The 24,987-nt window shown below is 32.8% G+C and overlaps 1 protein-coding gene across 4 annotated transcripts in view; it reads right to left on the bottom strand.

Annotated features, from left to right (window-relative positions):
* Nucleotides 1-24,987, bottom strand: part of ZNF280D (zinc finger protein 280D) — a 114,637-nt gene that overhangs the window by 67,760 nt on the left and 21,890 nt on the right. For 2 of the 4 annotated variants that reach the window (XM_008581737.1, XM_008581733.1), the window contains exons 2-9: nucleotides 21,274-21,319; nucleotides 21,095-21,163; nucleotides 16,561-16,707; nucleotides 13,497-13,562; nucleotides 13,257-13,396; nucleotides 6,787-6,904; nucleotides 3,439-3,609; nucleotides 3,184-3,293 (exon numbers count right to left, since the gene is read on the bottom strand). In XM_008581737.1, coding sequence (XP_008579959.1) covers nucleotides 3,184-3,293; nucleotides 3,439-3,609; nucleotides 6,787-6,904; nucleotides 13,257-13,396; nucleotides 13,497-13,562; nucleotides 16,561-16,707; nucleotides 21,095-21,122 — 780 coding nt within the window. In that variant the 5' untranslated portion in view covers nucleotides 21,123-21,163; nucleotides 21,274-21,319. The remainder of the gene's footprint in view (nucleotides 1-3,183; nucleotides 3,294-3,438; nucleotides 3,610-6,786; nucleotides 6,905-13,256; nucleotides 13,397-13,496; nucleotides 13,563-16,560; nucleotides 16,708-21,094; nucleotides 21,164-21,273; nucleotides 21,320-24,987) is intronic. The other 2 variants (XM_008581735.1, XM_008581736.1) reach the window with 2 other exon arrangements.

Genomic DNA, 24,987 nt, shown 5'->3' with positions numbered 1-24,987 from the left:
ATGCAAGAATCAGTGGCATTTCTACATTCTAACAGTGAACTGGCAGAAAAAGCAATCAAGAAAGTTAGCCCATTTACAATAGCGACCAAAAAACTAAAATACTTAGGAATAAATTTAGCCAAGAATGTGAAAAATCTCTAGGATGAGAACACAAACTACTGTTGAGAGAAATTAATGAGGACACTAGAAGAAGGAAAAATATCTCATGCTCTTGGATCATAAGAATTAACACTGCAAAAATGTCCTTACTACCCAAAGTGAAATATGGATTCAACACAATCCCCATCAAAATTCCAATGACATTTTTCTCAGAATTGGAAAAAAAATCCTAACATTCATATGAAAGAACAAAAGACCACGAATAGCCAAAGCAATACTCAGCAAAAATAAATAAATAAAGCTGAACACATAACACTACCTGACTTTAAACTATACTACAAAGCTATAGTAACCAAAACAGCTTGGTACTGGCATAAAAACAGATACATGGACCAATGGAACAGAATAGAGAATCCAGAAATCAACCCATGCACCTATAGCCATCTGATCTTTGACAAAAGCACCAAGACTATACACTGGGGAAGAGACTGCCTCTTCAGTAAAGGGTGCTGGGAAAATTGGACATTCACATGTAGGAGAATGAAAGTAGACCTGTAACTCTCACCATATAACAAAATCAACTCAAAATGGATTAAAGAATTAAATATTCCTGAAACAATAAAACTTCTTAAAGAAAACATAGAGGAAACACTCCAGGAAGTAGGACTGGGTATAGACTTCATGAATATGACCCCAAAAGCACAGGCAACCAAAGAGATTATACAAACAAATGGGATTATATCAAACTAAAAAGCTTCTGCACAGCAAAAGAAACAATTAACAGAGCAAAAAGACAACCAATAGAGTGGGAGAAAATATTTGCAAAATATACATCTGACAAAGTATTAATAACCAAAATATACAAGGAATGCAAACAACTTAACAGCAAAAACACAAGTAACCCAACTAAAAAATGGGCCAAGGGGCTGACTAGGAAGACATTTGAATGGCCAACAGACACGTGAAAAAAATGCTCAACATCACTCAGCATTCAGGAAATGCAAATCAAAACCACTTTGAGATACCATCTCATTCCAGTTAGGATAGCTAATATCCAAAAGACTGAGAATGACAAATGCTGACAAGGATGTGGGGAAAAAAGAACCCTTTTACACTGTTGATGGGACTGCAAAATGGTGCAGCCTTTATGGAAAATAGTATGGAGGTTCCTCAAACAATTACAGATAGATCTACCATATGACCCAGCTATTCCACTGCTGGGTATATACCCAGAGGAATGGAAATCATCATGTCAAAGAGATACCTGTACTCCCATGTTTACTGCAGCACTTTTTACAATTGCCAAGAGTTGGAACTAGCCTAAATGCCCTTCACTGAATGAGTGGATAAGGAAAATGTGGTATATCTACACAATGGGCTACTACTCTGCTATAAAAAAAAAAAATGAAGTACTACCATTCACAGCAACATGGATGGACTTAGAAAAATGTGAAATAAGCCAGGCACAGAAAGAGAAATACCACTCGTTTTCACTTATTTGTGGGAGCTAATAAAAATAAATAAGTAAATATACAAACAAATGGGGGGGGGGAGAAGACACAACAATTCCTTGATCTTGTTAAGACAAGTGAACAGGTATGATGTTGATGTGGGGGAGGGGGGAAGAAAAGGAGGAATGGGTAAAGGGACATGAAAATCAACTACTGTATATTGATAAATTAAAATAATTTTAAAAAATATTTTCTTTGGGAATCATACTGGGAATGAGAAAAATAAGAGATGGGGTAAGATCCTTCACTTGTATGCCTTTTTAGACTTTTAAATTTTGAATCATGTGACTGCATGACCTACTCAAATAAAAAAATGACTAAAGGACATAGCTCTTTTTTCTCTCTCCATCTATATAATGCAAAACATTAAAAAACGTCAGGTATCTCATCAAAACATTACAAAGAGCAGAAAAATTGAAAGCACTTGTACAAGATAATTCTCATATAAGACCAAAGAACAAAGTGCACTTATCAGGGGTTACACTCTGGGAGCTGCAAGTAGTGATTGAACAATTATAGCATTGAACATGAATAAAAAGACTGTATCTGAAATTTTTTAAAACTCCTTTATTTTTTCAGTTTTTTGTAAAATGTTGAATTTCAATAAAAATTTGTCAATCTCTGAAATAGTGAGCAAGAACTTTTCCTATGTTACTTTGCCGTTGCACCCTTCTCTCCTTCCTTCTTTTCCTCACATCATCTACACTGTCTTTTTTCTTGTCTCTCCTCCCACTTCCTGCCATTTATACAGGGCATGCAAAGACAGTACAGACTATCTTTACACAGCACAGCAGGATACTGTACTATTTACCAAAATATTTAAAGTGTTACCTAAACCTCATTCTTCATTAGTACTTTGAAAATTTCTTAAAACATAAATTCAAGAGCCTTCTGCTCCAATAAAAAACTCAAATTAATTCATAAAAATTACACGAACTATATTCTGGATGGAGTTAAAACAATTATTTTGTATGAAATGTTCCACCATTTGAAGTTTATGTCTGAACACTGAAAATTAAAATGTAAAACTCAGAATTTTCATGTGTAATGTGACATGCACATTAGCATGGATATAAAAATAAGGTAACAGAATTTTTAAGTTATATGAAAAATAAAATACATAACAAAATGCCCATTTTATAAGTTTGAAGAAAAATGATCAAGTAAATAAAATTTTCTGATTAATACAATATTTTTTTGAAGTCTTTTTTTGTGGGGGAGGGGGAGACTGGCCAGTACAGGGATTAAACCCTGTAATTTGGTGTTATCAGCAGCATGCTCTAACCAACTGAGCTAACTGGCCAGCCCCTATTTTTGTTTAAAATTAGAATATAATAAGCATACATTATAATATATATGAATTTATTTTTCAAATTTGATGATTCATACGGAATTATAAAATCTTATAAGAAGATAATCATTATGACTATAAATTTTTACTTGTTACATGGAAATACCAATATAAGATTTCTAGTCTAAATATCTGAACAAACCATTATTTACTGTAAATCAATCATTAATATTTTTAGGGACTTGCAAAATTTTTTGAAATTAAATTTTGAAAGAGTTTTACCTTCATGTGATTTTTCAGAGGATCCAAAAGATTAAAATGAATATTGCACTTTGGACAAGCTCTTGGAAAAGGTGTTCCACTTTTAGATTGGTTCAATGAGGTATCTGCACCTAAAATTCAAAACATTTATGATTCAAATTCATCAATTTTTAACCTTAAAAAACTCCTAATAACAGCTTTTAAATTTACAAAGATTTCAAAAACTTATGTATAAATACTATAGTTTCTTTTTTATATTCCATATTTCATATTTACCTTTTGATGGCATAGCCTGAGGAGATGTCATCGAAGGAGATTTAACTGGAGGGAAAACAGCTGAGGAATCTGCTCCAGAAACACTTTCACTGGGCTTAGGCTTTTTTGGATTAACACTGCTCACTTCAAAAGTAGAAGGACGTTTTGATAAAAATGAACCTTCCTTCATTCCTAGAATGATTTAAATAGTGGGGAAAATATTTTAAAACATTTTAGAATAATGCTTACAACTGAGTAAAATACTTTGGAGCTAAATTAAAGAAATTATTATTGTATGATCATATCATACAAATGAAAATAATGATAAAAATTTACGTAATCCAAACTCTCAGGGTGTAAAGAAATTAAACATTTATTATGGAATACATGTATTCAAATAATTCATGAAATAATCTTTCTATGCAAGAAAATTCTAAATACGGCTTCAAATAAAAATATATATAAATAGCCACGTTAAAAGAAGCCAGACCAAAATATTCCAAGCAAAAAAAAAAAAAAAAAAATTAAAGCAGAGAATACTTTGAACGAAGTTCCTACATGTGAATGATCTTTAGATGTTTAAGTGCACTGAATGCATTAGAGTTTATAAAAAAACAAAAAAATAATTTTTCTGTTTCAAAAATTTAGAGAGACCCTTTAGATGCTTTTTTATTTAACAACCTAAAATGTCTAATGAAAAGTTAGTTCTCTACCCATCTAACAAGCTGAGAAGTGGTCTAGTGAGGGCTTTAGGTAATAATTACCCATTTATTGCTATGTACAAAGTGGAAACAACTAATCTTGAATGGTAATACTTTACTCACCCATATGAAAAAGGGCACATAATACAAGGTGTTAGTATAATGATTTTCATACTATGTTCCCCAGAGCTTAATGGATTCATTTTAGGGAATACTTTGGGGATGTCTGACAAAAAATAAAATAAAATAAAAACTCTTTTCCATTTTATTATACTATTGCATAAAATTTTGTTTGTATAGGGATTTCATTCCTAAAAATACTTTTCTGTTTGAAAACCATTTTCTTTTTTTTTTTTTTTTTTTCCTTTTTGTCTTTTTTCGTGACCGGCAATGGATCGCAACTGGGCCACTGGGCCGGCCCTGAAAACCATTTTCTTAAGGCTAAAGGATCTAAACGATTTTAGCTTTATTTACAGCATTTGCAAGAGAAATGGGGATATTTAGGCAATAGTCAGGCCAGGCAAACTCCTTTTTTTGAAAATGACACACAACTATACTTTGTCAAAAGGATTCTAAAACTGCACATCATATTAACAGTCTCAACTGTACACTAAAAGGAGAAGTGGTGAATGTATTAGAAATACTCATACTTTGGGCTTGTAGGTCAGACCAGATAACTTCAAATCCAGACTCTGTCATTCTCTAGCTATGTATTCTCAGCCTATTTAAATAATTACTCTGAGCTTTGGTTTCCCTTTTTGTAAAATAAGTTATAATACTTTATTTTATTTTATTTTACAGAGCTGATTTAAGGATCAAATAAGAGAATGTATTTAAGCGCCAACCAAAATACTTGGTACATAGAAAGCACTCAATAATAAATGACAGCTGTTATCACTACAAACAAAATATATCTTAACTCACTTTAGAGGGAAAAAAATATAATTTAGATTCACCTGTCAGTTTTTCAATAAGGGCAAACATGCCAGGAAAATAAGAGTATTATACTAGTTGGCTCCTCTGTTTCATCCTTTGAGATAGCACAAAAATAACTTTTTCCCCATCTCCAAAGCACTTGACTACTGATAGATGTAATGCAGATTCATGGAAAAGATTCTACGTAATCACATTAGCATTCATGTGAGATGTTTAGGACACCTGAAAAACCAATGAATGCTGGCATTCTGAAATTAAGCAACTTATTATGTAACAGGCTAGATGGTAGAAATAGACTGTTTTAATACAAGAATTTTTTAAGATAAGAAATCTCAAAATTAAACAAAATCACTCTGTGTTTGTTTTAAATTCTTATCCTTTATTTATCTCTGTTGTGTTTGGCTTGTGCTGCTCCCTATCCTCAATAGCTCTATCTCTGCCAGTAAAAATCCTATTCTCATTTAAAATCAAGCTCAAATCAAGCTCAAATCAAATCTTCTCCAACCCCCCCATAATCTCCCTAAACAGTAGTCTGTTAATCATGCTATTGAACATATAGTACATATATCATGCATAACAACTCTTTGTTGTCAAGTTCTTTAAAGCTTATAATGCATTTTTTTTTATATTTCACTTATCTTATTTGGGCATCAAAAAAGCCTGAGTAAAGCAGAGCAAGAATTAAAATTATATCTGCAAATGGCTGGTTCCACGTACAGAGAATGAAAGAAATATACAAGAAAAATTAAAATCTCCATTTTAGCAATATAAGAAAACAAGTTTAAAGAGGTTAGATGACTTAAAGACTACACAAATCTTAAGAACAGAGGTTCAAACCCACATCTTCCAAATCATCCTGTACTTACTGCTCAAGCAAAAGTCTTGTTTTGCTCTCTACAGTAGAAAACTTGGAGAGTAGGAATCATTGTTTGTACTTACTCAAGTTTTAAGAATTCAGACTTTTACTATGAATAAAGTCCATGTGCTTTGTAAAATCAGACTTATGACAACTATTTTTCTCCTCATTTCTTAACTGGTTCTTATCTATTTTACTGACTAGATTTTTATTAAGTATGTAAGTGACACCTGGAGAAGTAAATATCAAACCAAATATTACCAAAATGGAAAAACAGCTTAAGCATTGGTATTATTATGAAAAAACTGGGAGAGGATTTAGTAAATTCTCCATACTGACTTGTTAGTAAACAATCTAAAAATTCTAAAAGATCACGTACATCTCTATTTAGTCAAATATCTAACATACATACAAATTGCTAATATACAAAGAGTAATTGCCTTGATTACAGGGAATTTTCAATTACATAAAATTATTTCATAGCACACTAATGTATTTTAGGTTTATGAAGAACTATTATAGTACACACTCAAAGAACTTTAAATCTTCAATAGAGAAATTTCATTATTCCTTCAATGAGCATTACTGAATACTTACTACATACAAATAACGATTTCTTTATTGTGGCCACTTTGTAGTAGTACTTTATAATCACATAATCGTATTTAACTATCATATTGAAATCATCCATTGAATAAAAAGACATTAACCTAATTAAGAAATGACTATAACTATATATTTTTTTCATACCAGTGGCCACAAAAATTAATACTTTCTTTTAACGGAGTCGTAGGCTTCAAAACAGAAAGTCAATTCCACATGCATATTCATCAAATTTTTTTTTTATAATTTTTGTGAAAAAAATACAAAACCAACCTGCTATAGTGAGTGTTGGTCCTGCTTGGTAATGTGATAATCCTGTATCCTGGGTCAAATCAAACAATAACTCTGAAGTATTATTAGAAACTACTCGTGATGAGTTCATTATATAACCCTGTTAAAATATTTCAAAGGAAGAATATTATACTTATTTGACACAGTTATAATTATTTTGTTTCATAAACTTGTATAAGGGTAAATTTAATTGTATGCAATGTTTTAAAAATAACCTTTGATGACTCAATTATTAATAAGTTAAAAAAAAACACAAAAGTAATTACTACTTTGCCAAAATTATCATCTACTAAAACTGAAAGCAAGCTATTACATAGAAATTGTTTATTCCTGCCTGGCTAGCTAAAATGGGGGGAACAAACTCTAGTCCAACTTTTTCAAAGCAAAAGAAACACAAACCCACTTTATATCAGTAAGACTGATACACTTTAGAGGGCTTCTAAAAATGCAATATCCCCATCAAAGAGCAAAATCTTCGGGCAAAGGCAAGGAGAAAAATAGAAAACATATTGACATGATTACAAAAATTAAAAGCTTCTATATACCTCTAAAACCCCACATCCAAAATATCAGGGCACACAATCTGGGAATCAATCTGCTGTATTGTGCATCAGCATTTAGGATGAATATATCACAAATTAGAATTTTGGAATCATATTTATTGAAGAAATTTATAAGCTATGGATCAGAAAAAGAAAGTATGGGCCTCCCACTCTTCCCATCATCCCACAGAAAGCTGTGTTGGGCCAAGCAATCTCCTCCTCATAAGTCAAATACAAGTATGAAAGTAACCTGGTCAGTAGGGTGAACAAGTAAGAACGCCAGGCAGATAGGATTTAGAATGGAAGCTATTTAGAGGAGTAATCGGGCCAGCTGCCCAATTCCTGGAGGCCTTAAGGCTCAAAGTTAGTTTCAGCCCTTCCATCAGGAGAAAGGGTGTTTTCAAGCTAGCAGAAAGATCTCAAGAGAAAAGTAAAAAATATGAGATGTATCAAAACGTGGTCAAGTACAAAGCAGCATAAATTTATATGTAAGCATACATATATATTAGCATAAATAATTATAAAATGTGTGGCCAGTACAATTTAGGGATATATATAGTCTAATATTAAGTATAATGATACACACACACACACAATACTCCAATACTATTATCAGTCACTGGGAAGAATAAGCTCTCAGGGTGATTTCTGAATCATTCTGCATGTCATAATATATAACAAGCAAAAGTTTTCAGATCAATGCTTGAAAATCAAAAGGAAAAAGCCACTTTAAGAGAAAAATGGGCAAAGGACATAAACTGAGACAATTCAAAAGCAAAATACAAATGACCATTACATACAAAATCTTTTTTTTCCAACTTACTGGTCAAAGTGCAAATAAAAATGAGGGCAATGTTTAACCATAGAATTGGCATTCTTTTAAAGATGATAATATCTACCACAAAATAACTGGCCACTACTTTTAGAAGTGTCATGGTCATGAAAGAAAAAAAAAAGAATGAATAACTGTACAAGATATGAGAAGACTAAAGCAAAATAACTAACTGCAAAGTGGGATCCTGAATAGGATCCTGGGAAAGAAAAAGGACATCAATGGAAAAACTGGTAAAATTCTAATAAGATCTATAGTTCAGTTAATGTTAATTATCTGGTTGTGATAAATAAGATGTTAATATCAGGGGAGACTGGGTGAAGGTATATAGGAATTCTTTGTACTATTTTTTTCTGAAAGTCTAATATTAGTTTGAATAAAAAAGTTAAAAATTAAAAAGTAATGATAACATTTACTAATGGCAAAGTAAAGGTTATACTATGGTATGATATTTCTACATAAAAATTTTGGCAGTAGCTATCAAAGGCCTTAAAAGGTTCACATCCTTTGAGCCAATTATTCCACTTTCAATAATTTATGGTAAGAAAATGAAAATGTTTAATGGAAAATTATTTACAGTACCAAAAAAATCATAACCTATATGTCCAACAATAAAGGTATGGCTACTCAGACTATCATGCAACCATTAACATCATGTTGAGACATATCCAATGACATGTTCCAAGTAGAATGTTCAGTAAAAAAAGAGAAATATCTGCGTATACAGTATGGTCCTGATTGATGTACTCCTCTCTTTTGAAACTTTCCCCCCAAAATACATATGATTGCATAATAGAAACACAAGATTTTTCATTTGTTTTATGCTTATAAATTGAAGAATGATTAAGTTTTAAGAATTTTGCTTTATTACTAACTTTTCTATTAACATGTATTTGTTAAGAAGTTATGAAAATGTTATTGAAGTAACCCAAACCACTCCTAGAATTTGAGGCTTAACAGGCAGATATGGGCATTTGAAACTTAACATTTAGTTTTAAAAAAATTAATAATGCCATATGACTTAACTGTGACCAAACACACCCTTACTTCAAGGTAAATATTTTATCCAAATATTTGTACTTACAAAAAATAGAAAATATTCACTTGCATTTTCCAAAATAGTTCTTTAACAGAGGTAAAATAAAGTTAACACCATTAAACACAATTCTGGTTCCACAACTTCAAGAGCAAGCAACATGTTATTCAATAGATAACTGGTTAAAATAATTCTCAACAGGAAATTTTTAATGTCTTATACAACAGTTCAGAAAATACAATAATAAGGGTAGAAAAGGCATTAGACTAGGATTCAGGAGACCTGCCATTTATTTAACTATGTAATCTTGGACAAGTCACTTCCAAGCTTCAAGTTACTCACATTTCAAACTGAAATAGCCACAACTGTATGTTTTAAATGTACTTGCTCTTCACAGTACACGTATTATATCAAGTAGTTATTAGTAGAACAGTACTAATAAAAACCTAATATTATCCACCATTTTATAAATATGTAAGCTAAGATTAGGTGTGGTTTGAGTAAGGCTCCCAATACAGCCTCACTTGTTACTGATAAAGCTAGAATTAGAACTCAGGTCAGACTCATTACAAAGTCTATGCCCTTAAGCTATAGTGATGATGATAATATATACCATCCCTGCCTACCTGAGGAGATGTCAAGATACAAAGATATTCCATGAAAAAAGTGAAAAAACACACACACAAAACATGACATAAAATGAAAAACTATTAATTATAATTTATTAAAACTAGTGGCTTCCAAAATTCAGAGAAAAGCCCCTTAAATACAATTCTCAATTCATTCCAGAATACATCTCTGTCATTCTTAACCTTGACTGCACAATAGAATCACTTGGAGAATTTTTAAAAATGTATCATGTCCAGGCTCCACCCAGACCAATTAACAAAATCTCTTTTTAAAAGAACCCCAGGAATGGGAACCACCAGTTGAGGTGCTTTGATTTCGAAACTATATCCACACAAAACAAAATATTCTGAGTCAGAAGAGAGTCTAGTTTCTAACTTTTATAACACTAAAGATACCACCCTTGCTTTGTTATTTTTATTTCTCCCTGGGTCCAATGTTGGAAAGATTTTTTATCTATCAAACTGCATTAAATAATGAAGTTTTCTTTTTCCAGTTTTTTCTCCCCAAATGCCAAACAGCTTATGGTAAGCATGAAAAAACCTCTGAGTTAATCTGATTCCAACTAATAGCAATGAATTTTTACATTTTGGATAGCTTTCCATCTTACTTTAGGAACACCTATTACATTTTTTTAAACACTAGAAATAGCCTGTGTAACTTCAGAGGATCCAAAACATACTCAGTCATTTCCCTGATTTATTGTCTAAAGAACAAACATTTTAAGGAAAATTTACTATTTCTCTAAGGCAGTGGTACCCTAATTCTGGCTTTAGGACCCTTTTACACATTTAAAATTTACAGAGCCCAAAAAGTTTTTGTTTATGTTGGTTATACCTATTGATATTTACTGTATTAGAAATTAATCATAGAAAAATTTTAAATATTTATTTATTCATTTTTAAATAACAATAATAAACCCATTACAGATTAACATAACATTTTTATGAAAAATGACTTTCAAACACACACAAAAATTCGTGAAGAGTGGCACACTGTTATACATTTTTGCAAATCTCTAGAATGTCTAGCTGAATCAAAAACTGCTACAGTCCCTTATCTGTTTCTGCTTTCAGTCTGCTAGGACAAAAGTTTTGGCTGAAGAACAAAAAGAAAAACTGGGTTCATAGCAATATATAATTGAAAAAGGGAATATTTTAATTACTACTTTGATACTATACCAAAATTCAACAGTTGGTACTTTCTTAAAGGTTGGTTGCAATATGAAATCTGAAACCATATCCCTGAACTTTTTGTACTCTGCTTCATTAAAATCAATGGTCCCTCTTACACTTTAAATGGATCTTTTATCCATGCATAATTTTGTAATGTATACATTGATTATTTGGAAAATATTGGTTTCATTGAATTACACAGACCTTCCAAATGTTGACATAGTTCATTATACAATATAAAAAAAAATCATATTTATTATTACCACCATTTATCAGAAAAACCCTGAAGTATTGGGAAGCTGTCAAGATCATGGTGGCAGATACTTGTTTTCCAAAATTCTAATTTTTATTTGAAAGCTCAAATTTTATCATTGGCAAGAAATACTACCTACTATCAGCTGTTTTCCTTGACAGCTGCACTTTGATCAGTTTTGAGGAAATGTTTGCCAAATACCCAAGACTGAATAACTATGTGTGGCAGACAGACTCTAAAGTGGCCTCTACGATCCCTACTTCCTGGTATTTATGTCCTGTGTGATTCCCTCCCCTTGAATATGGGTAGGACCTCTGAATTGTTTCTAACCAAAAGGATACAGCAAAGATGACAGAATATATGTGATTTTGTGTAGATGATTATGTTTCCTAAACTATAATGACACATCTTCCTAAAGACTCTCCCTCACTTGCTAACTTTGAGGAAGTAAGCAGCCATGCAGGGTAGACCCACCTGGCAACAAGCCAACCAAAAGCCAACGAGATACTGAGACTCTCAGTCTGCCAACCCTTAAGGAATTGAATGCTGCCAACAACCACATGAACTTGGAAGCAGATACTTTCTCAGTAGAACTTCAGATGAGACTAACTTCAGGGACCACATCTTAGATGCAGCTTTATAAGACCCTAAAGCAGGGGATCAGCTAAGCCATAACTTCATTTCTGACCCACAGAAACTGTGAGACTGTGAGATAAATGTGGGTTGTTTGAAGCCATGTAAGTCTACAGTAATATTGATACACAGAAATTAACTAATATACCATGGTTTATCAGTCATTCTTTCAAATAAAAATGGTCTTCTATATTTTTTTTTAAAGCAGGTAATTTAGTTCACAATTCAATCACACAAGTACTTTCCCTCAAGACAACCATCACACTTCAGACACAGAAGCACTTTATGCATAGTACCCATTTCATCACATAGAATATTTAAAAAGATGCATATTCAAGGATAGAGTTAAAAAAAATTTAGTACTTCATCAAGGAAACAGTATAACTGGAAGATTTTTTACTCTGAGTGTATGGTGGGTGACTAATACAAAAATCACTAGTACAGTTTGGTGCCACTTCCTTGATTCACATGAAGGCACCAGCGGCTTACCTACCATTGCTTTTGCATCAGTCCAAGTATCTGGAAAAGGCAAATAATGTCTTTGATTATGATGCCTCCCAAACCCCTGAAAGTCTTAGGAAACACCAGGGGACTGGAAACCATACTCTGTTAACTAAGGCAATTAGTTTCATTTTTTTACAAGCATACATTTATTCACAACATATAGGTATGCACGCATGTATATACATATAAACTATGGATTAACCTGGATTGAAATCCCAGATCCATCATCTTGCCAGCTATATGATCTTGAGTGAACCATATAACTAACCTCTGTGAACTTCAGTTTCCTTAACTATATAATGGGGATGATAACAGTGCCTACTTCATAGCAATGTTTAAGAATTAAATGAGATTTATGTACAGCACTTAGCACAAAGGCTTATACATATTAACAGCTCAATAAATGTTAACTGTTACCATTATCTATTACTTTTTGTTAAGGTTTTTTGAACTAGGAAGGCATGTATTCAGAACAAAATGCTACAATGGCCTCTCAATAATTTTCCCAATTAAGAACACCTGGCCTACTTTGCAATCTTACATATTTTGCCATTATACAATATTCATTACTGACTATACTTTTTTCATGTTTTGATAGCACAGTTTTCAATTCTGTACCTATTTAATTTAAGCATATTACCTTATTTATTAACGGACTGGTTAGTTAGTTCCTGCATTTATTACTTTTGAGTGCTGGCTGAGCTATAATAAAGATAGTGACATTTTCTGATGCCAATTATGCTTCTACTGGATGACTGCCATTGACAGAATTTTAACTGGGAATGGTTGATATTGGTAAATAATATCCAATGTATCCCTGAGCTGACTGTGTAGTTTCAGAAACACTTACAGGTTTAGAAAAAGGCTGAACAATAACAGAACTATCTGAAGATCTAGATTCAGGATGAAAATTTACTGGCGAGGCAGCAACTGGATTTGATGTTGGGTTCGTGTAGTGCTGACTTGTAGGCTTGAATGCAGCAGTAATACCTGTGTTATAAAATTACATAATATATTGAATATATTTCTATATAATCAATTTTATCAAAATATTTCATTTTAAAATTAAAATAGTATAATAATACTGTACCTCGACTCAGGGCGCCATTCTTTATTCCCCTTGAATACGAGCTGGGATTAACTCTGTTCAAAATATCTATAAAAAATTATATTTATTTTAAAATTCATTGTTCGAATGAAATACATACTAAGAGAATAGAAATCATGAGTTGAAAACAAACAGATTCCTGGAAGGAGTACATAAGCTATCACTGATTTCAGAATACAGTTAATTTTAAACACATACATCTTTATCTACTAAAGAAACAAAAGAAACAAGATTGCCAGGCTTAAGAATTTTTTTTCTTGAATTTTCTTTTTTTCTAATTTAATTTTTGTATTTTAACATTTACTTGTACATACTTATGAGGCACAGTGTGTTGTTTCAATACATGCATATACTGCACAATGATTCACTTAGGGTAGGTAACATAGTTTTGTACCCATTAGCCCACCACTTCTCCTCCCAACTCCACTAACCACCAGCCCTCTCTACCTGGCCTCTGGCAACCATTAATCTACTGTCTACTTCTATTAGAACCACTTTTTTTTTTTAAGATTCCATATATGAATGAGATCATGTAATATTTGTCTTTCTATGAAAGGTAATTATATATATTTTTTTCTGGCAGCCGGCCAATCATCAAACCCTGGATGTTGGTGTCATCAACACCATGTTCTAAACAACTGAGCTAACCAGCCAGCCTACCCGGTTTAATTATTTTATAGAATAAGAACAATGTTTCTCATTGCAACTCAAAATCCAAGCCAGAGAAGTAAAAGAATGATAAATCTGACTATATATAAGTCAAAATATTCTGCATGGCAAAGAAATAGTCCACACAGTAAAAATTCTTCAAATCTATATTTGTAAAAACCTACAGCTGAATTATACATCTTTCTTTGAATGATTACAGGGTTGTACATACACTTGAGTTCCTATGACTCAAAACCAAACATTTGATCAACCTCCATATTCTATTCACACCTCTGAAAGCCTTGAAGTTTCATTATAGAGAATCACTGGATTATCTATCATTACTTTTGAGTTCTGAAAGGGAAACTATCAGAGATTGAAGACTAAATTGAACCTACAGTTTACCACAGTATCTTATAAGTTAAGGGGTTTCAAATCTATCACCACACCAGAAATCAATCCGAGCCTAACATGACTTTGAGGATCAGTTTTAAATTCCTCACTCTTGCACCTATGTGAACTCTGTAACTTCTAGCTTATTCAGGAATCAAACTAAAATTTGGAAGAGTGAGGATTTGCCTAAAAATTCTGCTAAGTAAAAGGTAAAAAGCACAGAAAAAAACCCCACCAAGCCTCACAAAATTTTCCCTTTTTTTCCCTCTCAGTAGAAAAGAACCAGATCCTATTAATTAATTTTATAAAGTAAAGGTTCACACAAAAGTACAGTTGTTTCCTGATAATGTCAATGCCGTATGCTCTATAATTAAGCATTACAGAAGTCTTATTGAAGAAAACTCTGCTCTAACAACTTGACACTGTTTTCACTCAGAAATTCAAGATTCAACACTTATTCAAACCATCAAAGAACTATTGCTAAAGTACTTTTTAGTGGTTGTAACTGACAAAACAGTTTCTACCCTCCTTTCTGATATTTCTATACAAACAATTAACTCATATTCCATATGTTAAAATACTTTATGGCTTACCATAAAACAACACTAAAATCACTTAAATTCTTCATTATAACTGTTCAGAAAAGAAATTCTACTGGGATCAATTCTCTTCTTGATAGAATTATTTTAAAACTAAGATACATTGTTCTACTTGAATACTGTTAAAAGTTATCTACAATCAGTATATATTCAACTTGAATCTTAACTGTCATGTTTTCAATAAGAGATTTTTGAATAACAATTTTCCAATATAATAATATTCCAGTATAAAATAATCAGTGACTAGGAAACAATAATTAAGAGAATATAATATTTATGATGTTCCATTATCACCATAAAGCATGCCAAATTCATTTTATAATCCAAATGGCACTCTACTTAGCACTCCATGAGAGATTACCAATCTGCCATAGGACATGGTATTGAAAATTCAATTGTTTAAATTATTCTCCCTCTTTAAAAACTCAATAAAAGCGTCATTCCAAATACAGAGGCAACAGAAGCAAGAACAAGTCTTTCAAAAAATTTTAAAGGGCCGGCCTGTGGCTCACTCGGGAGAGTGCGGTGCTGATAGCACCAGGGCCACGGGTTCGGATCCTATATAGGGATGGCCGGTTTGCTCACTGGCTGAGCGTGGTGCTGACAACACCAAGTCAAGGGTTAAGATCCCCTTACCGGTCATCTTTTAAAAAAAAAAAAAAAAAAAAAATTTTAAAGTAGTCTCCTAATCACACTTTTAAGCATTGCCATGGTAAGTAAGAAAACACTAGTATACTGGCTGGGTAAATTACATTCTTTGGTGAATTCAGCTGTCTATTTTCTCTTTCTCCCTGAAATTGGTACATTATTTCTTTGCACTTTATTATACATTTTTTAGTGGGCATTTTAACAAGCGTCATGGATGGGTATCTTTGCTTTAACATCATAATAATATCAAGTCCAATTACTCTAACTGAAAGCCAATAATCCACAAAGGAACTGAGGTGTTTTACTAGGAAGACATAAGGATTTAAGTGTACTAATTTAAAGAGACCACCACAAACTTATTTAGTATATTCTGAAATTTTAAGCAAAGCATTCCAAATCCTTTCTTTTTTCTACTTCTGGGTTTAAGTGATAAAAAAGAAAAATGAACAAACAGATAAATAGGTTATTTGGCTCCACTAAAAATTATAATTTCCAATCACAGAAGACCTCCAATGCCACCAGCTAACCTTAGCCCATTTCTCTTTTCTCACATCTGATATTTAACCTCTTACCTCTGTCCTCAAGTCCCCAATCACATCCCCATCCTGATTCTCAAGTTCTTACTGGCCTCGCACCCAATCTCTCATCCCTAACTTCTTAAGTAGAACAAGGACACTAAGTACCTATAAAACAGTTCACAAGTTCACATTGGAAACAATACCTTACAAAGCTTGGGTTCACTAAAAGTAAATGCTTACTTGATATTGCTGGTTTTGAACTTGATATTTCTCCAACAAAGATTGGCTCATCATCATCATCATCCTCAACCTCCTTTACTTTTTTCTGCCATGGTTCCAGCTCTTCTTCTTCACATTCCATAAAGAGTTCTGCCATTTTTGAATTATCTAATTTTCAAGAAAGAGATAAAAACATTTTTGTAATACTTTTTATACTATGATATTTAAGATATCATACTCCTATTACTTTAATACTCCTAATGTCAATTTCTGAATTGATATTTGTAGTCAGTACATGGTAGCAACAATGAGAAACTCAGAGCTCACTCTCTAAGATATAAACGTAAAATTTACATAGATAATGGATGACAGTAGTCATTTAAGTGGACAGAAAATTTAGGAACAGTCAAATCCAGTCAAAGTGAGTTTCAGTCATATACCTGGAATATGATTATGTTTACAAAAAGGATTATACCTAACAATTACTTTTTTAAAAAAAATATCAACAAAAGGGATATAAACTAAGAATAAGAGGAAACAGATGGGAGACAAATTAGAAAACAGAACCAGATTCAGGAATGCCAGGCACAGAGCAAAGCATGGAGGAGGTACTAGACTACAATACAGGAAATAAGTGAGGCATATTCTATCCAGGGCAAATTAGACATTTCTTACCTGAAGAAACTGATCAAAGTAGTACATATAGTAAATACCACCATCTTACAAGTTCCGACAAAATACAAAGAGCTTCTAGGAAGTATTTTAATGCCTCACTTTAAATATGAACAGACAACTAATAAACACCAGAAATTTTAGGAAAACCTCCTATCTAAAACCAAAAAACAATAAAACTAAAAGGATTCTAAAAAAAAAAAAAGAGATAATGCAGAAAACAAAACAAAAAAATAGAGAAAATAAATCAGTGTATTTAGAGATATAAGACAAGAAAAAATGTTATAAAAAGTAGTACTCAGAAAACAAAAAATAGGGGCCGGCCCGGTGGCACACTCGGTGGAGTGCGGTGCTTGGGAGTGCGGCGGCGCTCCTGCCGAGGGTTCGGATCCCATGTAGAGACCGGTCCGCTCACTGGTTGAGCGCGGTGCGGGCGTGATGCCGAGGGTTGCGATCCCATTGCCGGTCGCGGTACGGGCGTGACACTGAGGGTTGCGATCCCGTTACCGGTCACGAAAAAAGACAAAAAGGAAAAAACTATTAAAAAAAAAAAGAAAACAAAAAATAGGATTAAAAATATATGATAGCCAAAGTTTTTATATTCAGTAAAAAATCAAAAGCTAAGTTGAGTAAATGTCCCCAGAATTGGAACTAAAAAAGAAAAATATGCAAACTAAATAGAAAAGACAAGACTGTTAGAAAATCAGTTTCAAAGGTACAACATTAATCCAATAAAATTTTCAGAAAGAAAATAGAAAAAAAGGTGGGGGTAGGTTATCAAAGAAATGATGCAAGAAAATTTCCTAGATGGAAAGCACAGAACTCTGGGTTGAAAGGTCCTACTAGCACCAAGCATAATGATCCAAAAGAATGTTACACCAAGACATAACATCATGAAACTTCAGAAAAATAGAGAGAAAAAACATACCCAAAGATATGCAGGGGACAGGGCAGGGGCAGGAACAGATCATATACAAAAGACTGAGAATAATAACAGAAGCGAGAAGATGGTAAAATAATACTTTAAAAATTCTTACTAAAATTAATTTCCAACCTAGAATTCTATACCCATTCAAACTTTTCATCAAGCATGAGGACATAATAATGACCAGCAAGATCACACAACAGTTACCTCCCACATACCCTTTCTCAGGAAATCTACCAAAACATGAGACACTCAAAAAACAGGAAGACAAAGGAAACAGAAAACATGGCTTTCAACAAAATACAAAGTCCCAAAATAACAGAAGTTTAGTAGGCCTAGAGAACAACCAGTTGAGACAGGATCAGGAGAATAAGTACTTCAGAAAAAATGTCTCTGGGAAACCAAAGGAGAGATGATTAAAAAGTAAACTTTAGATTACCTGACAGGTTTTACTATATAGAAAATTGAGAGGCTACTGAAGGATGTGGGAATACTTGGCTATAGATTTTAATAAAACTTAGCAAATGAAAAAAATAAAAATTGATTAATTGCAGGATAAACCAAAGGAAGAAAAAAAAAGAGTAAGGAGAACAGGTATCTTCTTAACATGCTATTACACATATATGTGCTCATTAGTGAACAATATGAGCAAACTGCTATGCTCATTAGTGAACATTTATATGGTCATAATAATGAAAACATCAAATATCGCTTTACCCAAAAATTGAGAAAATAACTACACTGGGAGATACTTGGAGGGAAGGGGTAGCCGTAAGAAAGCCAAAATCTTCATCTTCCATGATAGAATATTATTAGGAAACGGTTAAAACTAATGAAGTGACAAACAGCACATAAGCACTCTTCAAGAAATTTTGGTAAAGACATTTAAAGCCTTTTCAGATTATTTGACTTTTTAAATTATGCGTTAATTGCTTTTAAGCTGTAATAGAGGAGGAACAGGAAGAGCAGAAGGAAGAAGGGAGATAGGGAAGGAAAAAAAAATAGTATTGAGAACCTAAACTAAAGTAATAGCCACGGAGACGGATACCAGAGGTCCTTAACTAGATATATGGAGTAAGATGGGGACGACTACAAAAGAAATAAAAACCTCCAAAATCCGGCTTAGACAATAATCTTTAATTTATCACTTAAATGCAGTTATTTCTAAAGACAATTTTTTATTATTAAAGTAATGCCATTTCTACTTTTGACTCAAAATTAACACAATGTTTTACCATTATCTTAAAAGACACTAATTGAAACAATGCTTTGGGAATGGCATACAAAGGAAATACCTTAAGCCATTCTTTTATAAAATTATTAAACATTTCCCTCCTCACAAATCATTTCCAGGTCTACTGTTATTTAAATGTTTAGCAGTCCACCTAGTTTAAAAAAAAAAAAAAAAATCTTCTCATTTTCCCAAATGTCATCAACATCATAAACTTACCCCTTTCTTTTCTAAATTGTACCATTACTAATTACAGAGTTATTCAAGTCAAAGAATTTAAAATACTAATTTTCATTGGCAAGTCACAGCTTAGCATTTGCATATTTTCAAAATTTGAAACACCACCCTCATTTTGTACCTCAGAGCTATTAGGTATACCATTTCTTCTGCCTAGAATGTCCTTTCTCCTCATCTATACAGTCTACATCATTCTAGTCCAGAGTAAAACGAGCACGGACTTGACGTCAAATTGAAGAGTTCAAAATTTCACTAAACCATTTCTAATCATGTGATTCTGGAGAAACTGAACCTATTTTCCTCATCTGTAAGTATGGTACCTCCTTAATATATTATATAGATTCAAAAAATGCCATATAAAGTACCTAACTTCAAACAGATACTCAACAGAATATTAATTCCCTGCCTCTCCTAACTCGTTTTAATAACTTCAATAAACCGTTAGATTTTACTTTCTTTCAAATTCTGAACTACACTGACAAGTCTATACCATGCAATTCAAGATTTAACATATATGATCTCAAACTGCTCACTATTTCATGTGTCTTAATTTTGTATGTCCAAGGTTAACGGGAGTTACTGGGAGTATATTTCCCCCTATACATTAGATGGGCAGTAGGCACATAGTATATAATAATCTATGGACTAGGCAAGATCCATTGTATACTGATAATAAAAGTATTACTTATAACCAGTTGGTATTTGTTATGTGCTGAACTGTGTTTCCCAAAATTCATGTGCTGAAGTACTAACCCTCACTACCTCAGAATGTGACCATAAAGTCTTTAGATGTAACTAAGTTAAAATGAGGTTACAAGGGTGGGCCCTAATCCAATATAACTGGTGTCCTTAATAGAAAAAAAGGTTACAACACAGATATATGTAGAGGGAAGACCATGTTGAAGACATAAAAAGATGGCCGTCTACAAGCCAAGGAGAAAGGTCTGGAGCCCTTCCCTCATGGCCCCCAGAAGAAACCAACCCTATCAACACTTTAATCTTGGACTTCTAGCCTCAAGAACTGTGAGAAAATAAATTTCCATCATATAAACTACTCAGTCTGTGGCACTTTTATGGCTGCCCTAGCAAATTAATACGGTATACAAAGATCTTCCTCCTTCTTTTTAACAGACCACTGCCATTGTTAATATATCCAGGATATACTGTTCAGAAAAAAAAATTCAAAAGACACATAACAGCTTTATAATCTTTTTTACAAATAATTTTTTTGCCTATGCATAGAAGAAATATATGTAATTATGTATACCAAACTGATAATAGTACTTTTCTCTGGTAACAGGAAGAAAACACTTCATTTCTATTTTACTCACTTTTTAATTTACATTATTTGTTTGTATGTGAGCATTTGTCACTCTAACAATTTTAAGTGTTATTTTTAAGAAAATATCTTCCACCACTCATCTTTTCTCCTGAAGCAAAATTATACAAAAGCCACACACACTAGTATAAGTCCTGGCAGCAACACTTACTTTTTGGTTGGAAAGGGTTGTCGCCCATCAAGTTGCAGAGTTGACTTTCTGTAAATTGTCACCTAAGTACTGACACATGACATCAGTCAATTTTATGAGTCACTTTAAGTAACACCAAATACTGAAACATGAAATGGGATTCAGAAATTCTTGGATCTAATTTTGATCTCTAAACTCACCATGTGACTCCAGACAGGATAGCAAGTTATGTCTCAGTTTTCCTTTCTATAAAATAAAGATACCTACTATTAGGGTGGATTTCATTAAATTAAATGTATACATATTTAATATTTTTTCCATAAAAGCTCAACTGTTAAGATTAATATGTTTGATATCACATGTAACTCACTCTACATAACTGGTTCATTCCTGAATAAACCCAAATTTAATAAATAAAATGGTGACTGTATTAAGCATTTACTACTTGAAGAAATCTGATGAATTAATAAATTACAAATAATTCTTTAAGTATTCTTTCATAAAAATGAATAATCACCTCATAAGGTATGTTTTAGTAAATCTGACTTTTCAAATGCTAAGTGACATTAATCTTCAACTGTTACCTATTTCTTCACATTTTGGAAATAAATGTAATTATTTCTGTAAGAAAACAATTTAAATAATTTCAGTTTATCTTTTTCTGTTTTTTTTTAATCAACTAATTGAAAAGGAACAGAAAACTAGTTGGATACACTTCTTCACAGATTAATTCATTCAAAAAATACCTACTCATGGCCTTCTGTATGCCAGGTAACATGCTAAATTCTAAGGGAAAACAAAGATGAATAAATCACAGTCCTTGCCTTTGGAAGTATATAATCTAATATGGCTATGATTCATTGGGCTTTAAGAAATGCTGTTAGAATAAACATTTTTAAAAAACACTTTTGAATTGCTTAATTCAAATCAAGAATTTATTTTTTGAATTCTCATGAACATGCAACAGCATAAATTTTACAAAACAACCAAGCTTTTTAAAAACTGTTTTAGTTATAAAGCAAAAATTCAAAAATTAGACTTTGGAAACCTAAAATATTGAAATACACAGCTAATCCTCACATTCCTCTTTTTCCTCAAGCTGACAAAAGCAAGATTTCCTACTTTTCCATTTCCAAATTACTTGGACTGAATTAGTCCAAAGGAAAAATACTTTAACTTTAGAAGTTATTGCTGTAAATGTCTGAATTACTATCACAAGAGACTCTAGTGCATCTTGCGTTAAACTAAATTCCCCTAGTTCTGAGGTCTATTAAATCCTTTTAACTCAATTATCTGAATAGTTGTAGCTTGCCCCTAAACTAGAATCAGTGTAAAACTTATGTCAAGTAGATAAATACATGATAATTCTTGCTCGGCATCAAGGGCCTACCAGTACCAAGAATACAGAATATTTTCAAGAGTCACAATTACACAGTCTATGAGATTTATATATAATATCTTTAGTAATTGATCATATAAATATCTATTGACAAATGCTTCAGAATTTTGGTGATAAGGCATGAAATTCTATGAAAGATTAAATCAGCTGCCAGAGAAGTAGAATATACAGCAAAGATATGCAGTGGGGATCTCAAAGCTCCAAAAGGTCTCTGGCTTCTGCAGCTCAGAGTTGACTCTAAAATAGCCAGAAAAATCGAGAACTCTCTACTTCAGTGTGGAGCTAGGGGCTAACGTCAGCATCCTGTTCACAGTGCCAGTTGTTGCACTCTTAATCCCGTTCATAACACCAATTGTCTAGCTACATGACCACACTAGTTGTCAGGCTCTTTTACCTGCTGGTAGTCCTGCCGACTGGGCTGATTGTTGAGCTAGGGCTGGGTCTGAAGCTCACAGACCCCTCAAGCCCATTCACAGACTGGGTCACAAACCCTTCACACGCCAGGCTAAGTCCCCAGACCCCTCACACGCCAGGCTGGGTCACCAGACCCCTACACGCAGGTCTATGAGCTAGGTAACCAGCCAAAAGGTCCTTGGAAGCCTAGGTTGGAAAGCATGGTTGCACCAGGCAGACACCCGAGGCAGATGCCCACCTGCCTGCTTCACTAAAACTACTCTCTACTCTCTTTCTACTCTCTCTCTACTTTCTCCCTCTCTGTCTCCTTTCTCTCTCTCTCTGTCTCTCTCTACTTCTCCCCCTGAAGAACACATGTTCAGCAACAAAACTAAAAAGATACATTGGTGCACATGCACACTAACTCCACACACACACAATTTGCTTACAAAGGATGCTGAACCACACCCAACCGTACCCAAGGCAAGGGCCCTGACCAAACTATTCTATTTTCCAAACATTCAGCTACTGACTCAGGTTCAGATTTCATGACCATGTTTAACATACTGTTTCTAATGGGGGAAAAAATGAATTCCAAGTAACTGACTTATCAAAGACCCTTTAGAATATAATCCATTCATTTTTGGAGACTTCCTACATAAAGAATTATAATTCCTATTTCCCTAATTTTTTGTTTCAGCTTTTATATGTCTAAAATTAAACTAAATTTTGAAGGATTTTTTCCACAAAAAAAGTTTAGAAATCAATGGAAATATGGATCAAGTTTTTTTTAATTGTTTGAAAAATTCACTTATATCCATTGATAAATGTCACCTGATGCAATGTTGCTGTGTTAAATAACATCAGTAATGGATTTGATCTAGTACACAGCATACACTATGGACATAGGCATGCTATATACTAAATACAGTCCTCTTTACTCTCTGATAAGGGAAAGATTAAGCAATTCCATAAACCACAACTGTAATGTCTGCACATAAAAGACAATACTAGGCTAGAAACCAGGACAACCAAGTCATAGTCCCAGCATTGCCACAACTTTCAGCCAAATCACCTAGGTCTCGGGCCCTTTGTTCAACTGAATAATCCTAGCTTAATTCAGCTCTAAAAGTCTATGGCTGTATACTTTAAACATTTATTATCCATGAAAAGTAAGACATGGTAAAGAATTAATGCCAGGTTCAAATTCCAGCTCAACCACTTATTAACTGTATGACCTTGGACAAATTAGGTAACCTCTGGTGTCTTGTTTCATTGATACATACATACATAAATATATATACACACACATACATACATACACACACACACACACACACACACACACACAGTACTTATTTCATAGGACTATAACAAAGATTAATAAGATAATAAATATAAAACACATAGCTCAGTGCCTGGCACACAGAAACCACTCAATAAATCTTTAAATCAATAAATCCATGTTTAACTCTGGGCTAAATCCCATTTTAAATAACACTAAGAACTGTACCCAATTCTATTCTCCTAATAGAATTTACATACTATCAGCTGAGCATTTAGAAATCATTTTGTTATATAAGATCTTCATTATAGTAGAATTTCGTATGATGAAATTTCAGTTTTATAAATAAAATACACCTTCTGCAATGAGGCTGTCAAGTCTATCCTGCCATATTTTCATCTTTTTTAAAAAAGTATTTTTAAACTAGTTAAAATACACATACACTAAAAGTTTTAAACCCTCATATAAACATAACACACATACCTACAAATTATCAACACTGTTGAATTATGTACCACTCATCTAAAAGAAAAAAACAAGAATCTCTTTCAAAAGTACTAACTTATAAAAATTAACATTTGAATAAAGTACCTTATAACATTTCCTTTAAGAAAAACACTATTTCATTCTGAATGCATCCTGGTATTTCAATTTCTAAAAAAAACCAAAAAACCCTTTTTTAAAAAAATGAGTAGCTGGTAAACAGAATACAAAAGTGAATATGAGTAATATGGTGAATGGTTAAGTTCCCATAAATTCAAGGTATTCAATGAAATAATCTAAGAAACCACATTATAAGGTTAATCTTTGTGTTTTTCCCCATCATAAAAACAATGT

The sequence above is a fragment of the Galeopterus variegatus genome, unplaced genomic scaffold (genome assembly GCF_000696425.1).
Source record: "Galeopterus variegatus unplaced genomic scaffold, G_variegatus-3.0.2 Scaffold2448, whole genome shotgun sequence".
Taxonomy (NCBI): domain Eukaryota; kingdom Metazoa; phylum Chordata; class Mammalia; order Dermoptera; family Cynocephalidae; genus Galeopterus; species Galeopterus variegatus.
This window is presented reverse-complemented; position numbering and strand designations above follow the sequence as displayed.